This window comes from Harpia harpyja, chromosome 16 (genome assembly GCF_026419915.1).
Source record: "Harpia harpyja isolate bHarHar1 chromosome 16, bHarHar1 primary haplotype, whole genome shotgun sequence".
NCBI classification, from domain to species: Eukaryota; Metazoa; Chordata; class Aves; order Accipitriformes; family Accipitridae; genus Harpia; species Harpia harpyja.
In genome coordinates this window covers 3163058-3190998 of record NC_068955.1, presented here as the reverse complement: position 1 = coordinate 3190998, position 27941 = coordinate 3163058, and the positions used below count along the sequence as shown (strand labels likewise).

Sequence of the window (27941 nt, the reverse complement as noted above, 5' to 3'; positions counted from 1 at the left end):
AGAACTGGCTGAGAGCAATGAATGGAGGGGGTGGAAAGGTGGGAAGAGCGCTGGGGACAGGGGTGGTAACTGCTGCGGAGAAGGTGAGTGCCTGTTTTGTCTGAGCCTGCTTCCCGTGACTGCCTCTGCTCTCCCTTCCCTTCCAGGTATGTTGAGCCACGGCTTCCCCCAAGGCCATCGCTGGCCTTTGCCTGCCGCCGTTCCCTGTTGTCACCTTGTCCTTCCCGTGGTCTCCAGGCTCTTTAGGATGAGCTGCAGTGGGTGATAACCAAGCGAGGGCCTGGGAGGTGGAGGACCAGAGGATGGGATTCCCCCTCCTGTCGCTGTGGCAACCGTTGGGAAGGGAAGCAGCGATGGGGTGCGATGGGCGGCTGTGCGTGGCCGTGGAGGGGTGTGATGGGGAGGCTGCGGAGGCAGGGCTGCGCTGACATCACGCCGGGGAGGTGGCGCAGAGGGAAGGGGAGTGGGAAAGGGAGAGCCAGGGAGACTGCGGAGGGAAGAGAGCTGCATCGGGAGTGGGCTCCAGGGAGAGGTAAGAGATGCTCAAGGTGGGGGTGGGGGGGCAGCGGGTCAGGGTGGGCTCCACGAGTGACTGCGGGATCACAGCGTGCCTCGGCATCTTTCTGGCTAACGTGCTGATGTGGGATGGCTCTTGGGCAGCAGCAATATTATACAATGCCCTAAGAGCCTGGCACACAGCAGGGCTTGGTTCTTGGACAGCGACACTGGGTCAGAGGCTGGCTGGCTGGTGCAGAAGCTGCAAATGCATCCCCCCAGGATACCAGTGTGTCACTGACACTGTGCTGGGAAGAGCCAGGAGTACCTGCACCTCCAGGATGGGCTAAAGGGACTGGAGACTAGCCCTGGTCCCTCTCTGGAGATGGGGACCAGAGTTCTCTCTTGGGATTAGAGCATGAATCATTGATGAAATGAATCAGAAGCTTGGAGACCCGGTCCCCTAAGTTGCATCTAGCTAATAGGAGGCTGTAAGCAAAGCTGGTGCACTGGGACTGAGCCCAGCAGCGTGCGTTTGGGGTGGGAATCCTAAACTGCACATCTCCAGCAGCCTCAATGCTTACCCTGCCTGTGCAGAAAGCAATACTTCTGGGGAAGGCAGCCAGGTGCACAATTATTGCCGGGAGCTCTCTGGATGTGGATCCTGGGGATCTGCAGACCTGGAAGGCAAAATAACAAAGTCCTTGAAACTGCTCTGGATGTCGTATGGTCTTTTAGCATAACAGTTGCATAACGGGATCTGGTCTGCTAGCGGAGAGAACAAGGGGTGACGGTCACCTCTGTGCCCTGCAGCATCCCAGCAGTACCTATGCGCTGTGCTGGCCCATGGCCTTGGGGTGAACTTCATCTCCTCCTAATCCAAAAGCCGGGGTCATTCTCTAATGCTTGAGAAAGCTGGTGGCTTTACAGCTCCAATTCCATGGCAGGGAGGCGTATGGACTCTACACCTATGTGCAGGCTGGGCAGCAGTGCCCTGCAGCATGTTAGCAAACTATAAAGTGAATTCATTAGCCCCTGCTCAATCTGTGCTAACTTGACTTTTGCCTGTCAGGATCCTCAATGTGTATCTGACTGAGAAAAGTACATCTGGGGTCAGAAGTCCATTGCTGGTCACCCCTGTGGGTGTCAGAAACCAGTACTGGGGTGGAGATGGAAGAGGCACAAAGCAGAAACTCAGTAGGGCTGAAGAAACCTTGTCTGAAATCCAAGAACAGGGAGAGGCCAATGCTCCTGTCACAACCATTTTGTTGAAATAACGTTCACCCGTTTCCCATGTTTCACATGTCATTTAAAGGGCTGGGGGCAGCAGTGGGGCCAGGGAGAGATGCAGCCAGGAACGCTTGAGAGTACATGAGAAAGCAGAATTGCAATAAGGAGCATAAATATGCTTTAATTAGGGAAGGCTATTGCTGTGAGATGCACGATCCTCCCCTATGAAGGCACGGATGCTGGGTCTATAAGGAGCATTTGGGAGTGGCTCAGGGTGGCCATACTGCTGCTTATTTCATGGTAACTCTGCAAACAGCAACAGCTTGTGCTGCTGTGTGGGACTTCTGTGGGAGCAACGGGTCGGAGGCTCCACGCTTGGAGGCTTTTAGGAGCAAGCTGTGGTGTTGTCACCCAGGTGGCTGTGTGGCCAGCTGCGTTTCAGGCCTCTGATGTGGGCAGGCAGGGGAGGAGAGGACCTGCTAGCAGCTCTCTGTGCCAGCCCTCAGTGCTGCACAGGGCAGCTGTGGTGGGAGGGAGCCAGTTCTGGATGGGGCCAGGCACTCCCAAATGAGACCTTGCTGGGTACGGCCTGAATCAGGCTCCCAGGAGCAGTTTGGGAAGGGTGCAGGGAGGAGTTAATGCTGCTTTTCTGCAGTTTCAGTCCCTGAGGTTGCAGTTCTGCATGTCCAGCAGCTAACGCAGCTATGACTGCTTCTAAGTCATGTTTCAACTTGATTTTTTCAAGGTGATTCAAACTTTAGTGGGGGAATGGCACCAGGACCTCCTACAAGCAGAAAGGTCAAGTCAACCCTCCTAGTCCTTGACCTTCTCCACTGCTCAGCTGGCTCTCCTTGCTATGCCCCCTACAGCTTGCCTACACCGCAAAAGGGATGATCATGTGAATATTACACAGCCTGGCATCTGCACATCAGCTGAGTCTCTGACATGCTCCTAGTGCCTTCATGCAATCCTGTTCCACAGCCGTGCTGTATTACCTGTGTGTTTGGTCCCTATCATAGGCAATCACCGCTAGATATACAATAATATACATATACAATAAATGGGAACTTGTGCTCTGCTGGGTGTTGGTACCCAGCCTGCCACGCACACCCTCCCGGGAAAAGAGGGCTTGTGGACCTGCAAGCCTCTGCAGAGCCCTGGGGCACTGGGAGGAGCTGCCCTTGTGCCAGCATCCAGAGAGGGCCCTGGGAGCTGAGCCAGCTCCTGTGAGACATTTTAGTCCTTCCTATTCCACAGTCTATCTTGGCCATGAGTCCACTGCAGTGAATGTTTTCCAGTTCCTTTTGCAGGAGCACTCACAGGCGCCTACTTTGTGTTTGTTTTCACTCCTTATCTGGTACCCTTGAGAGCAGGCAGGGCAGGCAGCACAGCAGCTGAGTCAAGGAGAGCGGGTTGGTGTGTTCCCACTACTGCCTGGAGTCCCCTCTATCCTCTCCCTAAACCCAGGCTGAAATTCCCTTCTGCTGAGGTAGCCATTTGTTTAATAGCTGAGGTTGCCATTTGTTTAATAGCTGAGGTTACTTGAGTAATCAATAGTTCTCTGGTTTCCAACGGAAGTATTAACCCTTTGGCCAAATCAGCATTTCCATCTTTGCTATAAACCTGGTCTTAACTCTCAGCTCTGAGGGGATCGAGGTGCATTCCTGACCTACCTGTGCAGAACCCTGCTCCTTTTCTTTCCTCCTGCCAGCGTTGCTTTTTCTCTCTGAGGTTAAGCAAGAAGGGCTGGAAGCACATGGAGGAATTACTGGAGCCATTTGACTCTCTTCGGTCTCAGCCCCTCGCTTGGCTCTGCCCCAACAGCTCATCCTCTGTGCTTGCTTCTCTAAGGACGGTGGTGAGGACAGAGTCAACGGGATCCTCATGGCCAAGGGCATTGCTGATATAACTCCCAGTCCACGGGCTCCGGGAGAACTTGGCTCAGCTGCTGTCAGCAGAAGAAAAACTGTTCCCATCACACAGCAGGACCTGTATCCCAGAGAACCAGGGCTGGAAGACAAGGTGCCCATAGTAAGGCTCCATAGCTGCAAATAAATCTTCCTTGCAAACAGGCGAAGGCACCGACTCCCTGGAGCTGGATTTCCACTGGTTCCATCCCAGCAGCCAAAGGCTGGGCTGTGGCTCTGGGCTCCAGTTTCCTCTGACTGAAGGAGGCCACAGGGTTTGTTCTGCTGCTGGGGCAGTTGAAACACCCTCGCTGTGCATTGTTAGCATCTCTGCACATCTCTGGTATTTCCAAACCAGAAAAGGTCACAGAGACCCAAGAGAAACCCACTTCCCTCCTTCACTGGAACTCCTCTTTCTGCCTCGCACATGCTTTTGTTGCCATCTCTTGCTTGCCAAATGCAGGAACAAACACTGGGGTTTGGCAGGGCTCAAAGCCTTGGCTTGTCGGATGGGAAAGAGGCATTCTTGGTCCTCAGCCCAGGGACAGGGCTCTGCTCCATGTCTGCTGCCAGGTTCTCCAGCTGCAATTTTGGTGCTCATCCCATGCTGAGAGCACTGTTCTTACGTGTTCAGGGATGGGCAGCACCTCTGGGTGCTGGGCTGTGAATCCTGCAGGAGATCCACAGAAAGTGGGTGGGAATAGCTGGAGCAGGACCCAGAGCTACGTGAACCCCAGCATGTTGCTGTGGCTGAGCTGCACGTACAGTGGGAGGTGCAGGAGTCAGCGCTGCCTTGAGAGGCTTTTCCCCAAATATCCATGATGGCAGGGGGGCAGGGAAAGGCAGAGGGAGGCCATGTGAAGTCAGGCCGTCTCTGCTTTGTTTAAATAGGGCTGTTATTGCCAACAGTTGCCCCCTGAGAGACTGCAGGGCTTACGCTGGGGAGGGAGCCTATAACTCCGAGACAGCTGGGAGGCACTTGGCAGCTACTGCTGTTTCAGTGGCAGGCACTGGACTTTTCCTGGTGCTCAGGGGAACTGGGATGGCAGCCTGGATCAGAGAGGGCAGGGCTGGGCAGATGAGAGACGGTCATTGCTGCCTCCCTGTTAGAAGGATGCCATGGAGCAACAGCAGGGCCTGATTTCAGAGAAGCATTTGAGGTCTCAGTGCACGCTGATCATCCCAGAAACCTCCTACTCAATTTTCTGCTGTGCACAGTCCAGCCTCCTCAGACAGCACAGGGGCTCATTTGCTTAAACACTGGCTAAGGCAACCCACAGATGGCATCAGCCCCAGAGAGGGAAGGGGGTTTCTCGTGGTGGTGAAGAGGTGAGGGAGAGGAGGGAGGAAGAAGAGGAATTTCCTGGCTGCGGTAAAGGTGGGCTCTGCTTGAGGAGAAGTTAGAGAGAATGGGCTTATGGTTGTGGCATCAAACTGGGGGAAGGCAGGGGTGGGTCAGCGGCAAACCCTGGCAGAACAAACCCTGTTTACCTTTCCATGCTGGCCCAGGAATGAAGGACACACCAAACTACAGCTCCCCGCTCCCCTTGCCCACCTTGTTCTGCTGCAGAGAGAACAGAGCACTGGGGGAGCAGCCCTAGACTGAACCAAGCTGAAGGCAGGGGCTTGGCAACAAAGGGTCAGGCTGGGGAAAGATCTCATCTGAGACAAGGGAACCCTGATCAAGCTGATTTTCAAAGTGAGACACTCATACATTTCCCACCTGGTAAGTGCTGGCTCAGCCCTCTGGAAAATGACACACGTTTTCCTTGCTGCGGGGCCAGAGGGCTGTGCTGGGAGCACTCTGCTGCTGTCCTGTCCCGGCTGCAGACGGGAGGTGCTGCTGGCAGGATCCAGAATCACTCTTCTTTCCCCTTTTGACAGCTGTTGCTGGTTATGAAAATGGGAATGTCCCCCAGCCAGTTCTCGGCAGGAACTGCCCTTTCCAGGGCTGACTGCATGGGCTGTTTCTTCCTCTTCCCACCTCCTGACTGTAGTCGCAGATTTGGGTACGTTCTAGTCTTGGCAAAGTACTGCCCTCCCCTGCTCCAGTTCCTCACATGGTGCACAGGAGAGGCCCGTGGCTGTGGCCTGTGAAGGGGGGATGTTTGTTCCTTGGCCTCCGATCAATAAAATTCTTGAGTCATTTCTCTTCCCCAAAGCACAATGAAAGAAATAAGAAATGCTGGGCCCAGTCCTGCCATAGGGATTTATACCCCAAGCTGTCAGTCTGCAAGTAAACCTCGTTCCTAGCACAGAGATCCTGACACCAGCTACCGTCCCCTCTCCCCACAGTGCAGGATGGAGATCACACCTTGCAGGAGAGTAGTAGGGACATCACGGCATCTTGCAGGAAAGTCATAATTTCTTGTCAAATCTGAGGCAGAGGCCAAGTGAGTGTCCACAGCATGGACAAGGGAACACTGGGCAAAGCTTAGCAAAGACAGGAAGGAAACAGCAGGGCTTATTGCTGCTGGTAGCTGTGGGTATCCAAAGCTTAGCAAGATTTGCGGAGGGGTCAAGCATCTCTGTAGGCAATGAGACTGTGCAGAAGTTACCACCGATTACAGTTGCAGCAGGGTAGGAACACCCGGATTTCCGAGCTTAAGCCAGTTTCTAAGAGAAAAGAGCAGAACTAGCAGGAAAGGGAAATGACTCCAGGCCAGCTTACTTGCACTGTCCTTGTAGCAGCCAGCGTTGGCTACTCAGAGGACACTGATGGCACAGAAGTGGGTGGATTCAGGCCACATCCTACCCAGCAGGTTGAGAGTTTCTCAGAAAGCCCAAATGGTACAACTGAGCTAATTCAGAAAGAAGTTGTCTGGCTAATGCCAAGGTCAGTCTGAATAACTCCTTCCACTCTCTCTTCCACTTTCATTGTGCGGTGAGGCAGGAATCTGAAAACTCCCTGGCTGATTTTGGGACCCCAGGCAGAGGTCAGTGAGCATCCTGGTTCTGAGTAACAGATGAGTGTGTGAGCACCAACCCCCCTGCACTCAGTTCCCTCCCCTCCCTGACTCCTAACAGCACACAACGACAGAATTTCCTTGCTCTTTATTTCAGAGGTCAGGGAAAATTTCTGCCACCAGCACTGAGTTAAATAAAAAGTTGGTAAATTCAGGAGGAAATGCGGCTTCACACAGCAATGCGCTAACCTTTGGAATTGCTTTGAGAGTTGGTTAAGTCAAATGATAACTGGCTTGGAAATATCCTGATGGTTTTATGACCTTTAATAATGTCTGTACTTCTGTACCCAGACAAGGGTCACCAAACTGCTCCAAGACATGACCAGATCCCCTTAGAGGGATAGAGAAAGAATTCTCTTCCCATCTTTCCTTGTCCTGTTGTGATTGCCGTTGCTCAGTTTCTATAAAGCACAGGAATTACCCCAGGCCAGAGCAGCATGGCCAGAGTGCTGAGCACACCCCATGGCCTGTTCCCATGAACGCCACTTCAGTATGAGAATGATCTCTGTGTTATGTTATGGCACTTCTGGAGGTGCCAAGGTGGTATGTGTTTTGGAAACTTTGCTTCCAAGGCAAAGAAGTGCAGAGTTGTTACTCAGGGGAAAGAACTACCACATCTGTGTCCTCAGGAGCAGACGGCAGGGTTTGAGCCCCATGCTAATATTCTCCCAGATGGTGCTGAAGAGACCTGAGATGTTCAGGTCTCTCTGTGACCTCCTGGCAAGTGAGGGAGTGTGGATGTGTCTCTTCCCCTGCCAAGATGAACACAGTCCCTTTCACTTTTCTTATTTTGCTTTTACTGTCCCCAGCTCCAATGAAGGGCTGTGAAGGTTGGGTGGTGGCTCTAAGAGGGTGTTATTTCACAGTGACCTTCGCATGGCCATTGCTGAAGGGGCTCCAGGTAAGGAGAGGCCCTGCTGAGGGCAGTTGTGCTCTTGTCTTTGGAAGTTCTGCTGAGACCTTTCTCTTCCCAGGTATTAAGTGGTGCTTTGTGGGACTGGGGCTCAAACCTCCTCTGAGCCCAAGCAGCCGTAGGGACAGGCTTCAGTCACCACCTGCCCATGACAGCAGGTCCCCCTGGTGCTCAGTTCACTGGAGCCTTCTCCCATTAGCAGGTCACTGCGAGCAGTGAATTATACCCTGGCAACAGGGACACTGCAACATGCAAGCCCCGAAACTGCAGGGCCTGCTCCACTACACAGCAAAATAGGTCGTGCATCAGCAAATGAAAAAGGACAGATGGTGTCTGCTAATACAGCTTAGTTTATGGCCTGTAGGATTAACTCACTAGTTTTCATGTCTGCAGAAAATAGGAAATGGGTGGGTTGGGTGGAGGAAACGTGTGGTGTGCCCAGCCCTACCTGTGTTTGTAGGATGCACCAGCTGGAAAGGATGTCAGAGATGCCGTGAGGTTTTGAGATGCTGCTGAAGGGATGCCAGTGTTTCTTTGGGTGTCTAGGCACTAGTGCCTTCTACAAAGCCTTCCCCTCCAGCTCCGGTTCCCACAGTCCCACTGCCAAAGTCAGCGCTGTAGGGAGAAAGATGCTGAGCCGTGCAGGGATCTCCAGCAGAGACAGGGACACCATTTGTGGTCTATGCACCAACAACGGCTCTGCAGGAGAAGCCCACAGCTTCCTGTCCTGCACCAGCTGCAGGACAGCCTCCAGTTCAACCTTTTGAACTCCCAAGCACACACGTGTCTGCAGGAGTGAGAGAGAAAGCTGAGGCAGAAGCCTCAGGTCTTTTCAATGCCTTCTCTGTGACACACTGTTCTCCTTTCCTGGAAACCAGGCCAGTGCCTCACTCCATTCTCCTTGCAGAAATCAAGCCCCGTGCCAGTGCTCTAACTTCTCTGCATCTGCTCTCTTGAGGGCAGAACAAACCCTTCCTCAGTCCTCCGCGAATGATCCCCCTGAAGATTTCACCTTGATCCTTGCTGCCTCTGCTGCGGCCAGGTTTGCTCACATCCTGCAAGATGCTGAGCACCCCGAAAAACAGCTGCCATCAGGGAGTAAGGGGAGAGGAGAGCCCCCAGAGTCAGTGCTAGGTTCCTGCCCTGTCACACCATCTCCATGCCTCTTGCTGGTGGCACCTTGCTCTCCCCACTGAGTGCCCAGCCACTGCCACCCCGGTACAGTGTGCCCTCGACAGGCAGCTGCCTGCTGCTATCAGAGGTGTTTGTCACCCCCCACCTTTTTCTAGCCATAACCAGCTGCCACAGGCACCGGGGTTTTCTCCAGTGACTAATTTGCCTGTGTTTATGCCAACACCAAACACATAATTGTCTGTTTAACAACTTGGGTGAGGAGGGAAGTCTGGCTGCTTCCTTGTACTGTAGGGATCAGACCAGCACTTTCCTGATGGCAGCACCCTACTGTGCTAAACCTTCTCAGTTACAAATCCCCTATCATTAAGGATAGCAGGTCACCAGTAAGAGTGAATCGAGAGTGGGGATCATTGTTACTTCTATCCCCAAAGCTGTACAGTGAGTGTGCAGGACAGCAGGTGTATAAAGAAATCAGAACAGCCTGTGCTTTTATTACAAAAGGAAACGCTTCTTTTGTAGAGGGGAAAGCATGTCAGATTACTATTAGAAGTAATTGCTTAACACTCCCTACCTTTACGTCATTGCTGAAGTAGACAGTAGTGATCTCCGTGTCCCTGTTCGGGGTCTCCTTTCAATGCACGTGTGTCAGCAACGAGGCCAAGCCCATGGCTGAGCCCTGGAGGAGACAGGATGGTGAGCTGTGTGGGCACGCGAGCCTCCAAGTTCTTCCCCCTCAAAATCTCCCTACCTCCCACCTCTTTTATCAGCTGCTGACAAGACTTGCCATGTGTGTAGGCAGCTCCCAAGCTTACAAGATGATTCCCCGCTCCCCCCACCTCCATCCATAAGCGCATTCAGGATTTCGAGGAGGGGGAGCGGAGGGTTCCTCTGTCTGCAGGCCTGTTCTGCAAGGGACGCACGATGCTTTCAGAGAGCTCCATGTGGTAACTCTCTCCCAGGATTTCACATGACAGCATCTTCCCCGGAAAGTCACTGCAGGGAGTGGAAGATTGCTCTGCTGTGCATGTGGGTGTTAGGAGGGAGCAGAGTGGGATGGGGAGATGGAGGGGAAAGGAGGTGCAACCACAGAGTAAACCAGAACAATCTTCTTGGAAGAGCCTTGAATTTCTGATCCCAGGGGTCCCATCTCCTGCCTTTTGCTCTTCATTTAAAAGAATGTCAATTCTTGTTAAGTCCAGCAGAGAAAAAGGGAGTCAAGCAGAATCATCTCTTCCTTCGCTGAACACATCTCAGGGGACCACGAGAGGCAAACAGAACATGAACTAACTAGATCAACCCAGAAAGTGTGTGCAGATTTGCACACTGGGGAGGGTCCTCCCCAGCCATTGGTGTCTTCTCTGGAGAGACATAAACAGCCGTTAATAACATCTCCATCTGAGAAACCATCAGAGTGCAAGTCATTACAAACCAGTGTTTCCCCAGGGCCCTGGCAGAAAATGACGCCAATGAGCTTCAGTTCTTGAAATCACAGCTGTTACCTTGTGAATGCAAAGCATTCCTCACCACAGATCTCAAAGCTCTCAGGGTTAAGCTTCACTGAACCCCTCTGACAGACCAAGACTGCCATCCCTTCTCTGCACACAGGGGAGCTGGGGCCCTGAGAGGAGGAATTAAGGAAGATCCACATGCTCCTGGCATGACTCTTCAGGATGGGGAGCTGGGACGAGACCCCCCACTGCACCTCTGAGATGTTTAAAGCTACCTTTGTGCTACTCGGGTCTGTCTGTCCCTCTCACCTTCATCTAGATGCTGTGACTATAGCAACCTCTCGGGTTTGTCTGCAAGGTGTCACAGCACATACCTGGCTGTGCTCTGTGGTGGGTCCTCAGGAGACAGACCCTTGAAACTGTCATCTGCATTTTGGCACTGGTGAATCCTGATGCACCTGGATCCCTTTAACAGCCCTGGCTGTCCCACCCGAGCAGGTCCAGAGGTCTCAACCTGCCCAGCAAGACCGGAGCTGAGTCATTCCAGAGTGCCCCTGTCTGCCAACAAGGAAGAATTCCTGGTCTAAAGCTGTTCCCCTCCTTCCCCCATTTCATTGTGTCTGTGGCTATTTCAGAAAGCAGCAACATGAGCTGAATTTCCTCTAGATTCCATCTGCTCTGAAACACAGCCTGTGACCCATGAATAACTGCCCATCCCTGCCTGGGTAAAGAGGGAGAAACCCTGAGGAGGCCTATGTACTTCTAGAGAAAACAGTCTGTTCCAGGGAGGGGTTCACACCTCAGTGCCAGAATAACCTGGAGGTTTCAGGCTGATTGAATCTTTGTATGTCCCAAAATAGCTGTTTCAACATCCCCTGTGTCCTGTGGGCCAGGGAGGAGCGCAACAGGCAGTTATTTACCATAGCTGTGATATCTGGGTAACCAGGAAAGGGGGGGGCAGGCAAAGAGAACATGGTAGGAGCTGGAGTTTCTATTTTATCGGTGGCAAACCAAAGCTGGTATGCCTGCCTGCCAGCACCCCACCGCAGCAATATCCCCGTGCATGGTGCACCCCAGTCCCTCCATGCAAATACTCCCAGTCTGAGCTCAGAGTTTCGCAATCCCTTCCCGGCAGCCAGCCTCTGCTTTCACTCTCTGAATTACAAAGGGGAGTTTTCATTACATCACCAGAGGCTCTTCCTTCTTGAAGACAGTGACAGAGCTGTCACTCTGCTTTGCAGGGGGTTTTTGGGGTGTGGGTGGCCGGGGTATTTCTCTGGAAAGTGGCCATGTGCCTCCCGAAAGCAAATTCAGCCCAGCCCAGCCTCCCCAGCTGCTCCGTCCAGGCTGGGAACGGCACTGGGCAGCGCGGGTTGGCTCCAACTGGTGCCTGGACAAAGCATGCCCCGCACTGCTGCTGGAAGCCTTCCTCAGAGATACAGCATTTTCAGGCGGCTTTAAAAATCGCCTGTGCCAAATCCTGCCCTGATTTAAGCAGCGGGGTCGGAAGTCAGCAGTCTTCCAGCTTTCTGCCAGCGTAAGCAAGAGCGAATTTGCCTATCAGAGCTGGGATTTGTGGAGTGGTTCACTGAAGTGTTTGAATTCCCCCCCTTTCTTTTTTTTTTGTTTGTTTTTGTTTATCTTTTCAAATATCCCTCAGTTAAACGGTCAGACTGGTGATGGTTTCCCTGCAGCCCCAGGGAGGGGCTGATCTGATCTCACTCCCAATCCGGTGACTTTCCAATCAGCCTCTTTCCTCCCCTGCGTGGCAGCCGGCTTCCGTGCCCTCTCCTTCCCAGCCCCAGCCTGGTTGGGTGTTTTTTTTTCAGTTTGAATCAAAACAAACTACTGAGTTCAAACTGCTCACTAGTCAGGAACATGCTGAGCAGGAGCCTCTGCTCCTGGCAAGGGCTGTGGAAACTCGCCACTGAGAAACACCTCAGCCATGGAGAACTTGTTTTCAAGTAGATGGTATGTCTGGAACATGGCAAGGATCAGGACAGTTAGGAGCCTGTATCTCTGAGCTCCATAAAAGCACTGAATTCCCTCAAACATAGAAAGACTGCACAGCTGGGGAGCAGGCAAGATGGCTCTGAAGTCAGCATGAGCCCCTCGGATTTACCCTGGCCTCCCCCAGCCCTGTTTGTGTCATGATTCCTCATATAAGGGAATGAAGAGTCATTTCTGCCCCATCAGCACGTTGTGAGCTGATGCCTTTCCCAGGGACTCCAGATGGTTTTGCTCTCTGTCTCTCTGTTTGTGTCTGCACTACTGGTAATTCAGGCCTGTCTCACATTAGCTTTTGAGATGAAACCTTCCCACAATTAGTTACAGTCTGTGCTCTTGCGCGGCAAAGGACGTAGGGCTGAGCTGTCAGAGCGCTGTCTGGGAGATCCGTCCCACACACAAGCCCTGCTCAGGTTTCTCTATTTCAGTCAGGAGTGTGATTTTTCTAGTGAAATCATCAAACCAAGACAGTCTCTGCTACAGATGGGTAGCGACAGCCATTTAAAGATGCCTCATACCTGGCTCGTCTCAGACAGGAATAGCTAATTTCAATATAATCTTGTTTTACACCAGTACAACACCTCTCCTTTCTTTCTCTGGCCTTCCTTTCCTGTCACTGAAATGGGGAGGGGATCCTTTCACTCCGGGAGCTCCACATCACAAGTGTCAGAGATATGCTAAGCATCTTCATGCCTGCCCATGACCTGCCAGGGACCGGAGCTCAGCAACTCGCACTGCTCGGGGGCAACGAGCTCCACAGACGCCCTTGTACCATCCCTGCCTCTCTTGGAGCAGAACTGTTTGGCTCCCTTGCTAAACTAGCTTGCTAATAACAGGGTTCTTGATCCCAGGCGGGAATTTAATACTCTCGAGGCCAATCCTAAGTGTGGTCCAAAACTTCCAGCTGGGCCAAAGCCATGTGTATTGTGGCTGGAATGCAGGAGCGCAGCAGAGGTGAGGGAGAGCTGACAAATGTCTGGGGATCATAAGCTCTACAGAAGGACTTGGGTGCAGCAGGCATCTTGGGATAAAAGCATTAAGTGAGGGTGTATGGCAGGCACAGAATTAATGAAGAAAAGCACAGGGAAGGTAACAGGCGAGCTGAAGGGTATTAGGGGAGGAGGAAGCTTCATTTGTGTGCTCTTAGACAGATGATTTACTCCCTCTGTGCCTTCATTCATCTGTCCATCAAATGGGGAAGCGTCATCATTATCTCTGCTGTACAGACAGGCACGGGATCTTTGCCTACAGCAAGTCAGGCAGCATGAGCACCGAAACCCAGGTGCTTTCGACTGTCAGCCTGCGTTCGGTTTGCTAAACCATGTTCTCCATTCCAGAGGCACCGAACGGGGCCCTCCATAGCTGGTTAGGAGCCTGGTAATAACTCTGCAAATAGGCTTTGCTGAGAGAAATTATTTCAGGAATGGTGATAGCTGGAATTCAGTGATGAAGCCACACTTGTCTTGTGACATGTGTAACTACAGTCTGTCCAGTCAGAAGCTGACAGTCTACCGGGAAAGCAGCCCCTCCTGTGCCGATTTAAGGTGCACTTCACAGACACAGCAGATCTTTCTGCTTCGCCTCCCCTGCATAATAAGAGACAGCGTCCTTCCCATTAGCTTATCTGCCTTTGAATGGGAGATGAGGTTCGCAGACCCCCGTGGGCACGGGGGAACCCTGGAAGCAAACGGGAGGCTTTTAAATTTCTGCATGACTGCAGTTAAGAACGTGGGTTTTAGTTTCAATGTCTCTGTATGAACGAGGCTAAACCCTACACTCGGGGAAGAGTTCCCGGGTGAGTAAATCTCCACACGACTCTTCACAAATATTACAAAGGGGGGCCACGCAGCCAGGGGCAAGATGCCCCAGCGGGATGAATTAATTTAGAGGGGACTCCTGCGGTTACACACCCTCCTCTCCAACAAGAGACACGTTAAAAAGCAAACTGCCTCGGGGGTGACAGCCTTCCACTCGCCCCCAGGCTCCTTCACAACCCACCGTTAGCCCCAGGCCTGGGACGGGAGGGGGAAGCCCCCGGCTGGGTGAGGCCCGCGGTGGCCCACCCCGGGGCGGGCAGCGATGCTCCAGGCAAGCCCCGCGGCCCTGTCAGCGCCGAGGGCGGGATTCTGAGGGGAGGCGGGGAGGAAAAGCCCGAAACCACTCGGGGCACCGCTGCCCTGAGGGGGCTCTGCCCGCAACCAAAATGGCGGCGCCAGCGCCCGCTGACGAGAGGGGCGGGGCGGGGCGGGGCGCCTGCGCAGTGGGCGGGGCGGGGTGGGGCGGGGCGGGCGCGGTGCCGCACTCACTCGGCTCCGGGGCCGCCGATCGTTGCAGCCCGGCGGAGGCAGCGCCCGGTGAGGGACGCGGTACCCGGAGCCCCCTTGGTCCCCTGGAACTGACCCTCGCCCGGACGGACACCGTCGATCGGCAACTACCGCCCCGGTGCCCGGTAGCCATGGGCTCCGAGCGGGATTCCGAGTCGCCGCGTTCTTCCTCTATCCACTCGGCCGCCGCCAAGTGCCCGAAGCCCGGTCGCCGCCGCCGTCTTTCCTTCCAGAGCGTCTTCGCCGCCGCCGCCGCCTCCGCCGCGGGCGGCCGCCGCCGCGCCAAGGCCGAGCCGCCTCCCGCCGCTCCGCCGCCGCCTCCCGCCGCCCCGCCGCCCCCCCCACCCCCTCCACCGCCGCCCCCCCCTCCACCGCCGCCCCCCGAGGAAGCGCCGGTGGTCCCGGAGAGCGGCGGCGAAGAAGAGTTGGAATGCCCGCTGTGCCTGGTGCGGCAGCCGGCGGAGAACGCCCCGCGGTTGCTGTCGTGCCCGCACCGGTCGTGCGGGGCCTGCCTGCGGCAATACCTGCGCATCGAGATCACCGAGTCCCGCGTCAATATCTGCTGCCCCGAATGCAGCGAGCGCCTCAACCCCGCCGACATCCGCCGCCTCCTCCGCGACTCCCCGCACCTCGTCGCCAAGTACGAGGAGTTCATGCTGCGACGCTGCCTCGCCGCCGACCCCGACTGCCGCTGGTGCCCGGCCCCCGACTGCGGGTGAGTGCCGGGGGGGGGGACGCACACGGTGGACCGGTGGGGTGCTGCCCTGTCCGTCCTGGGACAGCCCGGGGAGGGGGGGGACGCCCTGTCCCTGTAGGGTGCTGCCCCATCCCTCCGTCCTGGGACAGCTCAGGGGAGGGGGGACCCCCTGTCCCCATAGGGTGCTGTCCCCATAGGGTGCTGTCCTATCTGTCTGTCCTGGGACAGCCCGGGGAGGGGGGGACGCCCTGTCCCTGTAGGGTGCTGCCTCATCTCTCCGTCCTGGGACAGCTCAGGGGAGGGGGGACCCCCTGTCCCCATAGGGTGCTGTCCCCATAGGGTGCTGTCCTATCTGTCCGTCCTGGGACAGCTCAGGGGAGGGGGGGGACCCCCTGTCCCCATAGGGTGCTGTCCCCATAGGGTGCTGTCCCCATAGGGTGCTGTCCTATCTGTCTGTCCTGGGACAGCCCGGGGAGGGGGGGGACGCCCTGTCCCTGTAGGGTGCTGCCCCATCCGTCCGTCCTGGGACAGCTCAGGGGAGGGGGGGACCCCCTGTCCCCATAGGGTGCTGTCCTATCTGTCCGTCCTGGGACAGCTCAGGGGAGGGGGGACCCCCCCTGTTCCCATAGGGTGCTGCCCCATCCGTCCGTCCTGGGACGGCTCAGGGAAGGGAGACCCCCGCTCTGCTGGGGTGCTGCTTGTCCCCGGCAGGTCCTGGGACAGCTGGGTGAGGTGGGACCCACTGTTCCCATAGGGTGCTGCTTGTCCCCAGCTGGTCCTGGGACAGCTGGGTGAGGTGGGACCCACTGTTCCTGCAGGGTGCTGCTCGTCCCCAGCGGGTCCTGGGACAGCTGGGGATGGCATCCCTCCTGGGGTGGTCCTGGATCCACTGTCCCAGTGGGATGGTCCTCATCCCCAGCAGGTCCTGGGGATGGTATCCCACCCACTGTCCTGCTGGGGTGCTGTCTGTCCCCACCTGGGTCCCAGGACAGTACAGGGAGGGGCGGCTTACCCCCAGTGGGGTGCTGCTGCTGATACACGCTTCTGGTCCTACCGAGCCCCATGAAGAGCCCTCGTTGCAGGTGTTCTTTGCTTGCTTGTCAGCAGTCCCTTCAGGAGAGTTGGTGGGCCTTGGGTACCAAAATGCCGCTCCAGCTGTCCCTGCTGCCTCGCTAGAGCACCAGGATTTGACCTTGGGGATTGTGGAAATACAGACAAATCGGGTACGAGTGATAGGACTTGAAGGGGGTTTTAGCTGAGCCATTGTTTCCCTAATTTAAAAGAAAGCTTTTTTCTGCACAAATGGGAAGCGTGGAGTTTCCCGGGCGTGTGTATCGCTGCGAGCTGTGGGGATGGTGTGTGGGGACACCCTGCAGCTTCCGTGGTGGGGAAGAAGGAACCGTAAACGGTCACTTTTTCCCGGTGAGGATGCGAATGCACGGCACAGAGGAGTGATGTTGACTCACTGTCCATTGCCTAAGTGAGGAAATGTCTGTCTGTCCAGAAGTCAGCCCAGCCAGTCTTGATGACTTTGTAGTTATCTGCGTGTTGCTTTCATTTTCTGTTCTCCTTTCCTTTAAATGAACTCTGTTAGGTTTCTATTTGAACGTAAGCCAAAGCTGCCTGGAAAAGAGCTTTGTTCAGGAAACTTAGAGAAGTGTTGTGAAGTTTACCTAGAACTCAGCTTGGATTGCAATTCTGGGTAGGAAGAACATGAAAGGAAAGTCTGACCTAGTAGAATGGAAAGTGTGGTGGGAGGGTTGTGAAGATTTAATCAGAGCATTGTAATAGCCTTCCTATGCAAATCGGTTAACCTGGCTCAGGTTACCTATTTCACAGCTCTGAGCATCTGTATGTAAGGGCTTGTTTCTTCAGAGGGTGACGTTAATAGTGAATAACAACTTTGCTCCTTTCTGAAGCAAAATCAACTGCTAGATCTTGATATTTCAGTAGCGCTGGGGATAAGAATAGGGAGATAGAGCAGGTTATGCTGCCCACAGAGCGGTACCAGAGGGAATGGCCCTGCTGTTAGTTAACCAGCCAGAGAAAATCCAGTTCCTGCTTACCAAATCTCGGCTCTTTGGCTGCTGTGATATTTCTCTGTGCTCAGGATAAGGTGTAAATGCAACGTAAGTCACCCAGGCTGTCTGGTTGGAAGGAGCCGGCCGCAGCACGGCCTGGAGGGCGTTGCCTCTTTGACAGTAACCCAGCGTGAGTCTGATCCGACCGTTGCTTTGGGGAGGTTTGGGCAGACTGGTGTTCCGCACAGCTCTCCGTGTGAGCAAAAGCCTCCTCCCTGGTTAGCCAGTTAGCAGAGTGAGCCAGGCGACGTGCATGGGCATCCTCCTCTGAGCTGCCCAGCAGAAACAAGAAGCGACCCGGGGGCTGTTGGAGACCGGGCGGCTCTCGTGGACCGGTGCTGCTAGTGTGTCTCAGAGTAGCACTCGAACAAAGGCTGTTGGAATCAGCGCTCCGCCAGGGAGGGGAATTAATCACCCTATTCATTCTTCCCAGCGAGCTTGTGTCGCTGTGCTTATGTAAAGTCAGGGTATGAATTATTTACAGCGGGCTTTCCCACCGTAGTAGTGCCGGCGTACTGAGCCAGAGTGGGAGCGTCGGGCTGGGGGCACGGCGATGCTCCGCGCCGGGTGTCACCCACCACCAAGGTGACGGCAGCGAGGGGCTGCTGCGCGATGGCGGACAAAACGCTGGGCGTGTGGCACGCAGCATCCTCTGCCTTCCACGCGTACCGCAGTCTTTCGTAAATGAAAGAGCCTGGCTGTGCTGCCAGGGAGGAGGAGGAGGAGGACCAACACAACACTGGTGCATGTTGCCATGGAAACGCTGGTCAATTGATGCGCCATCAATCGCAATACAAATCATTTTCTATGTTTGCAGCTTTTTTTTTTTTTTTCCCCTTGCTACAATCAGGTGGCATCGCTGTCTAGTGTTTGTCACACTGCATCTCTCATAGAAGCTTGGGAGAATAACAGAACCTTTAAAGAAATGGAGCTGTGTGGGCTGAGCTCTGTGAATGAGGCTGGAGGCAACTGGTGAGGCTCTGACTCCCGTGGAACAGCAGGAGGAGGGATGGAGGCAACTCGTGGCCATCCAAGGACTGGGCTGGAAGCGGAGATGTGCGGTTCCTGGGGTCTCGGGAAGACACTCGCTGTTGTTGCTGCGTGGGGAAAAGTCAGATTTTCCCTTTTCATCTGCTAGGGTTGAGCCTGGAAACAGCTGTTTAACGCAGCGATATGTCCGAGGTCAGGTGAAGAGGGGGCATGTATTGGCCGTCCAGCTCCTGCTGTGGCTAATCCTAGGCACATCGCTTCAACTGCCTTTTTCTAGTTGACCTTGAATTCAGAGATGTGTTATTTCTTTCCCTAATAGACAGCCATATAGTTTGTTTCCCCGCAGCTGTGGGCGTGTTCACAGTATTTGTCACTTCAGCTTTAAGAATAAAATATAAATGGTGACGACTTTAATTTCTCATAGGATTTGCTCGAGTGTTTCAAAAAACCCTACATTTTGAATGAGGGGTTAATTTGGAGCATGGGGTTGCTTAATATATTACACTGAGCTTTCCTAGCCCACTGTTATGATTTGGTATAGCAGTGTGTCATAACACAGCCGGTCAGATGAAGCTTTTTTTTTTTTTTTTGCTGGGGGTAGGTCTTTGGCTGTATCGTAGTGGCAGGGTAAGGATGCTTAGCGGGATCTTCCCTAGACAAGATGCGTAGGAGTCAATGTGGGTCAAGTTTGTCCCTCCCAAACCCCCAGGCCATCTGTATCCTGTCTCTCCTCGAATATTGGCTTCACGTGCAGAAGTGCTCAGCTGTTGATGCACGTGGAGACCCTGTAGTCGTGCCTCCTGGCCCTGCATTCGGCGCAGAGATGTTGTTTCTTTGGTGATTATGTCGTAGCCTGGCAGGATGAAGTTGCTCAAACTCCCACGGGATATGAATCATTGTGGTGTGACACATTCAGCGGTTCTCACGCTGCTGCTTCTGAGAAGAGGCAATACAACTTGAGCTACACAAGCTCTAAATATAAAACCTTAAATAGGAGTTATTTTCCTCTGACCGCTAACAAAAATACTGAGGATGAACCACAAAAATACCCTTTGCCATACTGGTGTCGCAGAACTGGAAGGCGCTTCTGGAATTGCTCAGTTCAGCCTCTGCCAGTGGAAACTGCCTCATCCTAGACGACTAAGTCAGCTTTCCTATGGCGGTGTTTGGTGATGCCGCTTAGACTTTTGTGTAGACAGCACGCTTCCTTCTGGAAGCGTCGCACTACTATCGGAAGAAGTGAGCTGCTTGAACCTGGCCTCCCTCTCTTGCACATTCAGTTGGTTTTACTCAAGTTTTGGCTTATTCCGGAGGCAGAGCGTTGTTCTTCACTGCTCTTTAAAAAAGGAAATTCTGTGGAGATCAACAAGAGCTTGCTTCTTGAGATAGCTATACGTGGAAACCCCTGTTGTTCCACTTTTTTAGGATCATTCAGTTGACAGAAGTGCCCAGGCCGACCTCAGCTTTCCTAGACCACTCCGGGCCGTATAGCATCCACCCATATGCCTGTGCTAAGGAACTGGGGTATGTGCGTTTAGCCACAGGTGCCTGGAAAGAGCAGCGTGAGCCTGTCATAGGAGCCCGAATTGGCAGAAGCAGCAAGCTGTTAGCCAGGCACACCGGGTAAGACAAATCTGGTCTGTGTGAATTGACAGTGAGAACTGCCAGCAGTTATTGAGGACAGAATTCAATACTGTAAGCTGTCTATTATATAGGTATCTGCCCCAAGTAACCCAATTAGCACTACGTAATTTCAGGCCCTGCAGCGCAATTCACAGGACTGGAGAAAGCAGGAATTTGTCTAGCGTGCAGGCTGCTGTACGGACAGTGGTCAGAAATAAGATGAAAGAAATGAGATGGGAGAGGTGGGCTGACTGTCTGCACTGGCTGACCTGCCCCGCAGGGCGACGTTGCTGCAGGCTCCAGGGGTAAAAGCACGCGTCGGTCGGCGTAGCCTGCGAGCTCGCTGCAGCGGTTCTTCAACCAGCTGCTTTGAGCAGAGCAGCTCAGGCAGTGACAGCCTTCTGTGCCACCCCGGGCAGGCTGAATTAAAAGGATCGCTGGACTGTCGCTTGATAACTTTGTCTTTTACTAATTCACCCTGTGTCTTCGTTCTCCAGTTACGCGGTTATTGCCTACGGCTGTGCCAGCTGCCCCAAGCTGACCTGCGAGAGGGACGGCTGCCAGACGGAGTTCTGCTATCACTGCAAACAGATATGGCATCCCAACCAAACCTGCGACATGGCCCGCCAGCAAAGGGCACAGACGCTCCGAGTACGGACCAAGCACACGTCAGGCCTCAGTTATGGACAGGAATCCGGGCCGGGTATGGATTCACACGTTTTTTGGTTACTCAGTGCTGCAGTTATGCCTGTGAAGCTGAGAAAGAGCCGCCTGTGCGCAAAAACCCCCTTCCTGGCAAAGCGGGGGGGTGTTAGTGCCCTGCGGGGAACGCTGCTGCGTGGCACAGCCGAGGGTCTCCGGCAGCCGCGGGTGAGAACAGCTGTGAAACTCCGAGTCATTTCCCCTTCTCGTGTGCGTTAGAACAAGTCTGGTGGGCTCCTCCAAGAACACAAAACAGATCAGTAGGTGACGATGTGCTTTTGGTCCTTCCACGTCACGGCAGCTCCCCTCATCCACCCCAGCTAGGCTTGTGGCTCTTTTGATCTTGGATGTTCTCGCTTCTTGCTGATCTAAACCCTGAACAAATACGCACTTTTTACCCTTGCAGCTTCAAATTTGCCTGCTGCGGTAGTAAAGCATAGCATTCGTGTCTAGTTGAGCGTGGGGAGCCTCGCTCCATGCACTGTTAGGTGTTAGTAATGTCGGGTACAGAAAAAAAAAAAATGCCAACCCACAGACTCCTATGCTGCCTGGTAGGAGCTGCTGTGTCTCCTGAGTTAGTGTTTGTTAAAAATAACTGTGTTGACTCTGGAAGTGGGCAGTAAGGCCATTTCATAAAGTCTCGCCCTACCCCCAAACAAAACGCCCTGCTTTTCCTTCTATGTCAGGAGTTTAAATGTTAATACGCTTACTTAGAATGGAGCTGTCGTGGGTGGTTCAGAGGTGGCTTAGTGGTATGTCAAGGTTCAACATGCCCCAGTTAGAGGGACCTGATAATGGACAGCATAGATACTACCACAGCCTGTGGTACAAGCCAGCAAGCAAAAAATAGTTTCTGAGTTTTTTCATCCTTTTAAAGGAGATCCCTGCCAGGAAGAGCTTAGCACTCAGCCACTGAAAGGGAGGTTCTTGAGACAGTGGTTTTTCCCCACCCTGTTCTTGCTGGATTCAATATAGTGATTAATAAGGTGCGAGCTGGTCTCAGCAGCTGGATTTCATATTGTCGAGCGTTGCAGAGGCTGCCAGCAAAGCCCTGAACCACTGCGCAGCCATTGCATAACTGCGATCAGATGACACTTGAATTAAGGAAGAGATGAAGGACCCTTATCCTGCCCTGCCAGCAACAAACTGGGGACTGGACAGCCCCTGCACCGGACTCCCGTGTGCGGCTGCAGACCCCATTCCCCCTTCTGGCTACTTTTGAAGGCCAGGTTTGGAGTTTCTCTGATGCCTTGTTCTCCCAATTGTTCTGTCATTCTTGGCCCATGAGTCACCTCAGTGGAGCAATTTAGTAATGGTTTGTTCTTACGCTGTTGCCTTGGCTAGCGCAGGGCAGGTATGACTTGTTCCCAGCGTTTAAGCATGTTCTGGAATACATCCTGTTCAAGGCTAGAATAAGCTTTTGAAGTGACTGTTGTTTGCAGTCCCTGCTGTCCAGGCAAATGGCTTTGGTGGGATCTGTCTCACCGATATTATCTTCTCACTCTGAAGATAAACTAAAGACACAACATCCCCACTTTATCTGTGATTAGCAAAGGTGTTCTGCCCGCACAGAAAACAAGGGTTTCAATCCATAATGAGAACCCCCTCGTTGATTCTTCATACCTGCAGCACAGAGTGTCCAACTCAATCCCGTGCTTCCTCCCCGTAGCTGATGACATCAAGCCGTGTCCACGTTGCAGCGCTTACATCATCAAGATGAACGATGGGAGCTGTAACCATATGACCTGTGCCGTGTGTGGCTGCGAGTTCTGCTGGCTGTGTATGAAGGAGATCTCGGATCTGCATTACCTCAGGTGAGAAAGGGGAGCAGCACGCCTGGGTTCCTGCCGGTGGGGTAGTGCGTGCTTCTCTGAGGCTGGTTGGAGGAATTCATATCGTGTGTTGGCCTTTCATCCTCCTGCCTCTCCAATCAGTCAGTAAAATTTTCTTCTTTCTGACCCAAAGATCTGAACTTTCTCCCTGCGTTACAGCAGGAGGATGCTCATCCCCACCAAGAAAAGCTCCTCCTGATACAATGGCATTTGAGAGCTCTTAGCATGCTGGTTCTTAAACATAGTCCTGGTAGTGTGATAATCACCTCGATGAGCAAATTAATCTTGATGGGGAAAAAGAGGGAAACCTTTTTTGTGTTGTCTATCCGCTTCCTAAGTTTTGGGTTCATGCAGAAGTGGAACTTGGGGTTCTCAGGAACACATAGGAATTGCTGTGGTGTTAATGTATTTTTTTTTTTTTTTTTTCCTTCCATTAAGCCCCTCTGGCTGTACATTCTGGGGCAAAAAGCCATGGAGTCGTAAAAAGAAGATTCTCTGGCAGCTGGGCACATTGATCGGTGCTCCTGTAGGCATTTCCCTCATTGCTGGTATTGCCATTCCTGCTATGGTCATTGGCATCCCTGTGTATGTCGGGAGGAAGGTAAGTGTGGAGAGTACGAGGTTGGAGCTGAGGGATCTGGGGCTTTTGGGCCATTCTCTGTACTTAAGGCATCTGACCAGAATTTTAGTGTTGATATGAAGGGTGGATCTTTTCATAGAACCAAAATTTAGTTGTCTTTTCTAAACCTTGTCTTATCTTTTGGGCTTCATGTGGGGAGAGGGAAGGTGGTGGCTGATAGCCCTTTAGGCTGAAGTCCCCTCAGATGCATTTTGCATTGCTCTTGTGCCTCTGCCTTGAATCAGCAGCACCCAAGGAAAAACCTGGTCCCTTTTTTAACACATCCTGTGGTGATGGGCTCTATGGGACAGTGGCTGGACCCTGAGCATCACACTTTGGCTTGCATAAGTCACTCGTGTGTTTTGATGCTGACCTGCTGCCCCAAACTGTGTGATACTGTTGTGTGCCTGTGCTGATAAAGAAGTGTTGAGAGGGAAGAAAAGGCATGTCAGCACTGTACTTGTAGCTGCTTCTTTTTCTTAAACACAGACCCACCTGCTAGATCTGATCTGTGAGGAGATCTGTGGTCAAGATGAGGTTCTTTAAGGACCAATGCAGCTGACAAGGCTGTAAAATCACAAGTGTATTAATGTCTTTTGCTGGTATTTGCTCATGGCCAGGCTCTGTTCTCACTTGGTGCTTCTCTTTCCGTCAGATCCACAGCAGGTATGAGGGAAAGAAAACCTCTAAGCACAAGAGGAACTTAGCCATTACTGGTGGGGTCACCTTGTCTGTCATCGCCTCTCCAGTCATCGCTGCTGTCAGTGTTGGTAAGCGGGCACAGTCCCTTTCCCTCCTGGTGGGCCGGTAGTCACTGAGACAAGTGGGTAGCCCAGCCCTGTGAGATGGGGGTGGCGAAAGGGCAGTTTGCGGACCGCTGCTGCGTGCTCTTCTGGGCACATCCCTCTGTTTCGCATCCAGGACACGCATCCCGCATGTCCTCATGTGCTTGAGTTCGGCCTGGAGCCAGCATGGGGCTTGTCTGGGGCACCAGTTGCCCGTGCCACAGCCCACAGTGGAGTCCCTCGACACGCAGAGCCGTCTCTTACCCATAGACTGGTTTGGTGGCTGATGTTTTGGGGCTTCAGCCGAGGCCGTCTGTGCTCTTGGGGTTCCCTCATTCTGCACTGCAGCGGCACAAACGAAGGGCTCCTCCACTGTCTTATCTGCAAAGTTGTGAACTAGGACCTTTAAAAGCAGTGTAAACACAACTGAAAGAGTCCCTACCCCAAAGAGTCCTTTCTGTCTGCCCAACGCAGCTCAGTCTTAAACTCCTCTTAACTCAGCGCATCCTACCCTCCAGGTATTGGCGTCCCTATCATGCTGGCTTACGTCTATGGTGTTGTGCCGATCTCGCTGTGCCGAGGCGGTGGCTGTGGAGTTAGCACCGCCAATGGAAAGGGTGTGAAAATTGAGTTTGACGAAGATGATGGACCAATCACAGGTACGGTGATAACTGGGGAAGGGAAGGGGGTGAAGCAAGACCCTGTCATTGCCTCTTGTAATGAAATGGTAGGGGGTCTTAACATTTCCCAAATCTGAGTATCAGTCTTTACCTGGGTTTGGCTAGAAGCAGTTATTTGCTTCAGTCTTCTGGTGATCAGCTGCGTAGCTCTCGAAGCAGAATCTCAGCTCTTCCTTGCCCTGGACAAGGCAGGGAGGCAGTCCGAGATGAGACGCATGCTGCCTGCTGTCTGACCCCCGGCTCTGCCAGCACCGTCGCAGCCAAACGGTTCCCTTGCTGATTCCGATTCCTGTGCTCTTCTTCCCCGCAGTGGCTGATGCCTGGCGAGCCCTGAAGAACCCCAGCATTGGCGAAAGCAGCATTGAGGGGTTGACCAGTGTGCTGAGCACCAGCGGCAGCCCCACCGATGGGCTCAGCGTGATGCAGGGCAACTACAGCGAGACGGCCAGCTTCGCCGCCCTCTCAGGCGGCACCCTGAGTGGAGGTGTCCTCTCGGGGGGCAAGGGGAAGTACAGCAGGTAACTGAAGTGATGGGCCCAGCAAGAAAAGGGTAGAGGCTCCCAAGGCCCGTGTTGGTTGAGTAGGCTTCTTTTGGGTGGTTTTTTGAGTAGGCTTCTCCAGGACTGTGGGTGGTCCTTCTTTTGGCCTGGGAGCCGTGTCCTAGTATTTTTACTTCTTGGTCTATTGTAGAATAACCAGTCCCAGCAGACCAGGCTACTTCTGGAGTCAGTGCTAGGCTGGTTCTTGCAAGGAGGACAAAAGATAAGTTTTTGTCCCTGCTGAGCTCCTTGAAACTGCAGAGCTGATGCTTCAGGTTAATTGGGGACAGCACAGAGATGCGTGCGTGGCCTGTTTAAAGACCTTCCAGTCCTCTTATCCCAGCCTAGAGGCTTCGATGCTTCCTATTCTCCACTGGCTTATAGCAAGCAGGGTCACCGCTTTCCAAGTCAGGAGGTTACACCACAGTTTTCCTCTAAACTTGCCTGTGAATCAGTTTGCTGGGTAATTGGAGACACGTGTTGATACGGCAGCCAGGATATAATTGTGACTGTGTGCTAGATCTGTGGAAATCAGTTCTTCACAGGAATTGTGTGAGTCATTGATATAAACACAACTTTACCTTCGTCATGGAAAACAGAATGGGTTTACCTAAATGGAGCCAAAAATGAGACTAAATGAACAATTGGGCTTAAACTCTGTCATGCCGAGACGCACCAGCACAGAGGGCCTTTTTCTTTCCCATGGTGAACAGCAATTGTTTCGTGCCCCTCAGGGACCATCTAAGGCATTTCTGAGGAATCCTCTTCTTTCCTGCAGGCTGGAAGTTCAGGCAGATGTGCAGAAGGAGATTTTCCCCAAAGATTCAGTCAGCTTGGGGGCTATCAGTGACAACGCCAGCACTCGAGCCATGGCTGGTTCCATCATCAGCTCCTACAACCCCCAGGACAGGTAGGAAGACATGCAATGGTGAGAAGAGTGTTGGTAGTGGGTGTCCTGCAAAAATCCGTGCTCTGCAAGGTGCTGCTGTGGGTGGCGAGATGACTGTAGTGGCACCAGTCAGCTCTTCTGTAGCTGGCAAGTGGATTGATCCTTTTACTGGCACAGACGGAGGACTGGGCACAATTTGGGAGCAGCCTCCGTGTGTAGTGTAGAGGCTGAGGAGGGGATCTGCAGCCCAGGACCCTCAAGGTCTGTTCCTGGCAGCTTGCAGGGTCTCTGGTGCCTTCCCAGTTCAGTTCATGGCTTACAGCCTGGGGATGATCTTGGCTGCTGTTTGGAGGACTGAAGGAGAGCAGCGAGTGCTGCTGTTTCCCAGATGCCGTGGGGTGATGAGCAGCATCTTGCTCATGTTTGGGAAATGAGATCCTCTCGGTACAGCGATGCAGTGCCCAGTGTTGACCCACTCGAACCCAGTAACTGTACCCAGTAACGCAAGGGTGCTTGTTTCTGCAGGGAGTGCAATAACATGGAGATCCAGGTGGACATTGAAGCCAAACCAAGTCACTACCAGCTGGCCAGCGGCAGCAGTACAGAGGACTCTCTGCATGTCCACACCCAAATGGCAGAGAATGAGGAAGAGGAGGAGGAGGAGGAAGAGGAAGAGGATGGTGAGCAGGAGCAGACGTGCAAACACCAAAGCTGTGAGCAAAAGGACTGCATTGCCAGCAAAACCTGGGACATCACCCTGGCCCAGCCTGAGAGCATACGGAGTGACCTGGAGAGCTCCGACAGCCAGTCGGATGACGTGCCAGACATTACCTCGGACGAATGTGACTCCCCCCACTCTCAGACTGCAGCAGCCTGCCCACAGACCCCCAAAGCTAGAGGTGCCGAGAGCCCAAGTGCCCACCTGAGCCACTGTGCCCAAGCCGAGGGCTGCAGGCTGGATGAAATAGTCAAACTGGAGTGCATCGAAGCCAGAGTATGAAGTGGCCTCCTGCTGAAAAGCACACTCGCTGTCATTGCATCTTTTGGGGCAGGGTGGTGTCCGTGTTGGCTTCTGTTTGTGATTCTCCAGCTGGCTCCCCAGCCTCGCCTTGGGAGTTCCTGTTTCTTACGTGACTAAAAAGAAAAAGGAAAAAAAAAATCCCCCGCCCTCTTTTTGTTTTAATTTATTGGTTCAAGCTCTGTGAGGTGTGTAAGAGTGTAAATATGTACGTGTGTCTGTATGTCTGCAAACATCCTAAGGGACTATTTGAATAAAGACTCTGGTTGTCATTCGACTTGCATCCAGCTCATCCTTTGCAAAGATGTCCTGTGAAATCCTCTGGCTCCTTTGCCCTTTGCTCAAGCGTTTGTAGACACTTCCCTAGCCCAAGGCATGGGGAAAATGGGGACATCTCCTCTTCTGCCTCTAGAAAGTGGGGTGTGACAGCTTTGTTCTGTCTGTGTCAGCCATGGGGACGGCGCATGGGCCATGTGTGGCTGCCGTGGCGGGACGTGCTTTGTCCTGAAGCTGTAGTAAGGAGAGGTCTCTCTTCTCCCTGCTCCCTGTGTAGCAGGGCTGTGTACAGGTTAAAAGGGGGGAAGGATGGGGACTAACGCTGTGCTGAGCCAAATTCCCAGCGCTGCTGGGTGTAAGGGATCTGAGGAGGCTGAGGGCTGGGCTGGTGGCTTAGGTGGGATATTAGGGACAAGTGTCTTTGAGCCTCTGCCTGGACCAAGCCCTTCCCCAGACCAGTCCCAGGAGCCAGGGCTGCATTGCTGTCCCTGTAATTAAATTGTCGGTGCCTCGTGACTGCAACGAGCTTTGCAGAGAGCATCACTTAGCAAGGATCTCCTGTGAGCAAGGGAGGGCTCCCCAAAGCACCCCTGGTACAAGCAGAGCTGGGTTGCTTTTTCTGCAGCCACCCTGGCAAGCTCTTATCCTCGGCCCCTCTCACTCGGTCTCTTGCTATCAGTAACTTCCCTGGAAACTTTTTTAGGGTGATTGCCACCGAACGGACTTCTCTGAGTCACCTTCTGGGAAGTCGGCACCAGCCCTGACCCCTCTGCTTTTCCTTCTCTC

The 27941-nt window shown here is 53.4% G+C and overlaps 1 protein-coding gene across 1 annotated transcript; it reads left to right on the top strand.

Moving 5' to 3' along the window:
- Positions 1 to 56: 56 nt before the first annotated feature.
- On the top strand, positions 57 to 27156 carry RNF19B (ring finger protein 19B). Its single transcript, XM_052811914.1, has 10 exons — positions 57 to 532; positions 14435 to 15139; positions 20313 to 20518; positions 22187 to 22331; positions 22788 to 22950; positions 23624 to 23738; positions 24272 to 24412; positions 24744 to 24951; positions 25751 to 25882; positions 26387 to 27156. The coding sequence occupies exons 2-10, from the start codon at positions 14556 to 14558 to the stop codon at positions 26859 to 26861; spliced, it is 2169 nt and encodes a 722-aa protein (XP_052667874.1). The 5' UTR covers positions 57 to 532; positions 14435 to 14555; the 3' UTR covers positions 26862 to 27156.
- Positions 27157 to 27941: the final 785 nt, after the last annotated feature.

Bases quoted from the DNA above. Each gene is read 5' to 3' on its own strand.
- RNF19B (XM_052811914.1), top strand. From the start codon at position 14,556: ATGGGCTCCGAGCGGGATTCCGAGTCGCCGCGTTCTTCCTCTATCCAC. The intron at 22,951-23,623 runs GTAAGTGTGGAG...TCTTTCCGTCAG, and splicing joins CTGTGTATGTCGGGAGGAAG to ATCCACAGCAGGTATGAGGG. The intron at 23,739-24,271 runs GTAAGCGGGCAC...CCTACCCTCCAG, and splicing joins CATCGCTGCTGTCAGTGTTG to GTATTGGCGTCCCTATCATG.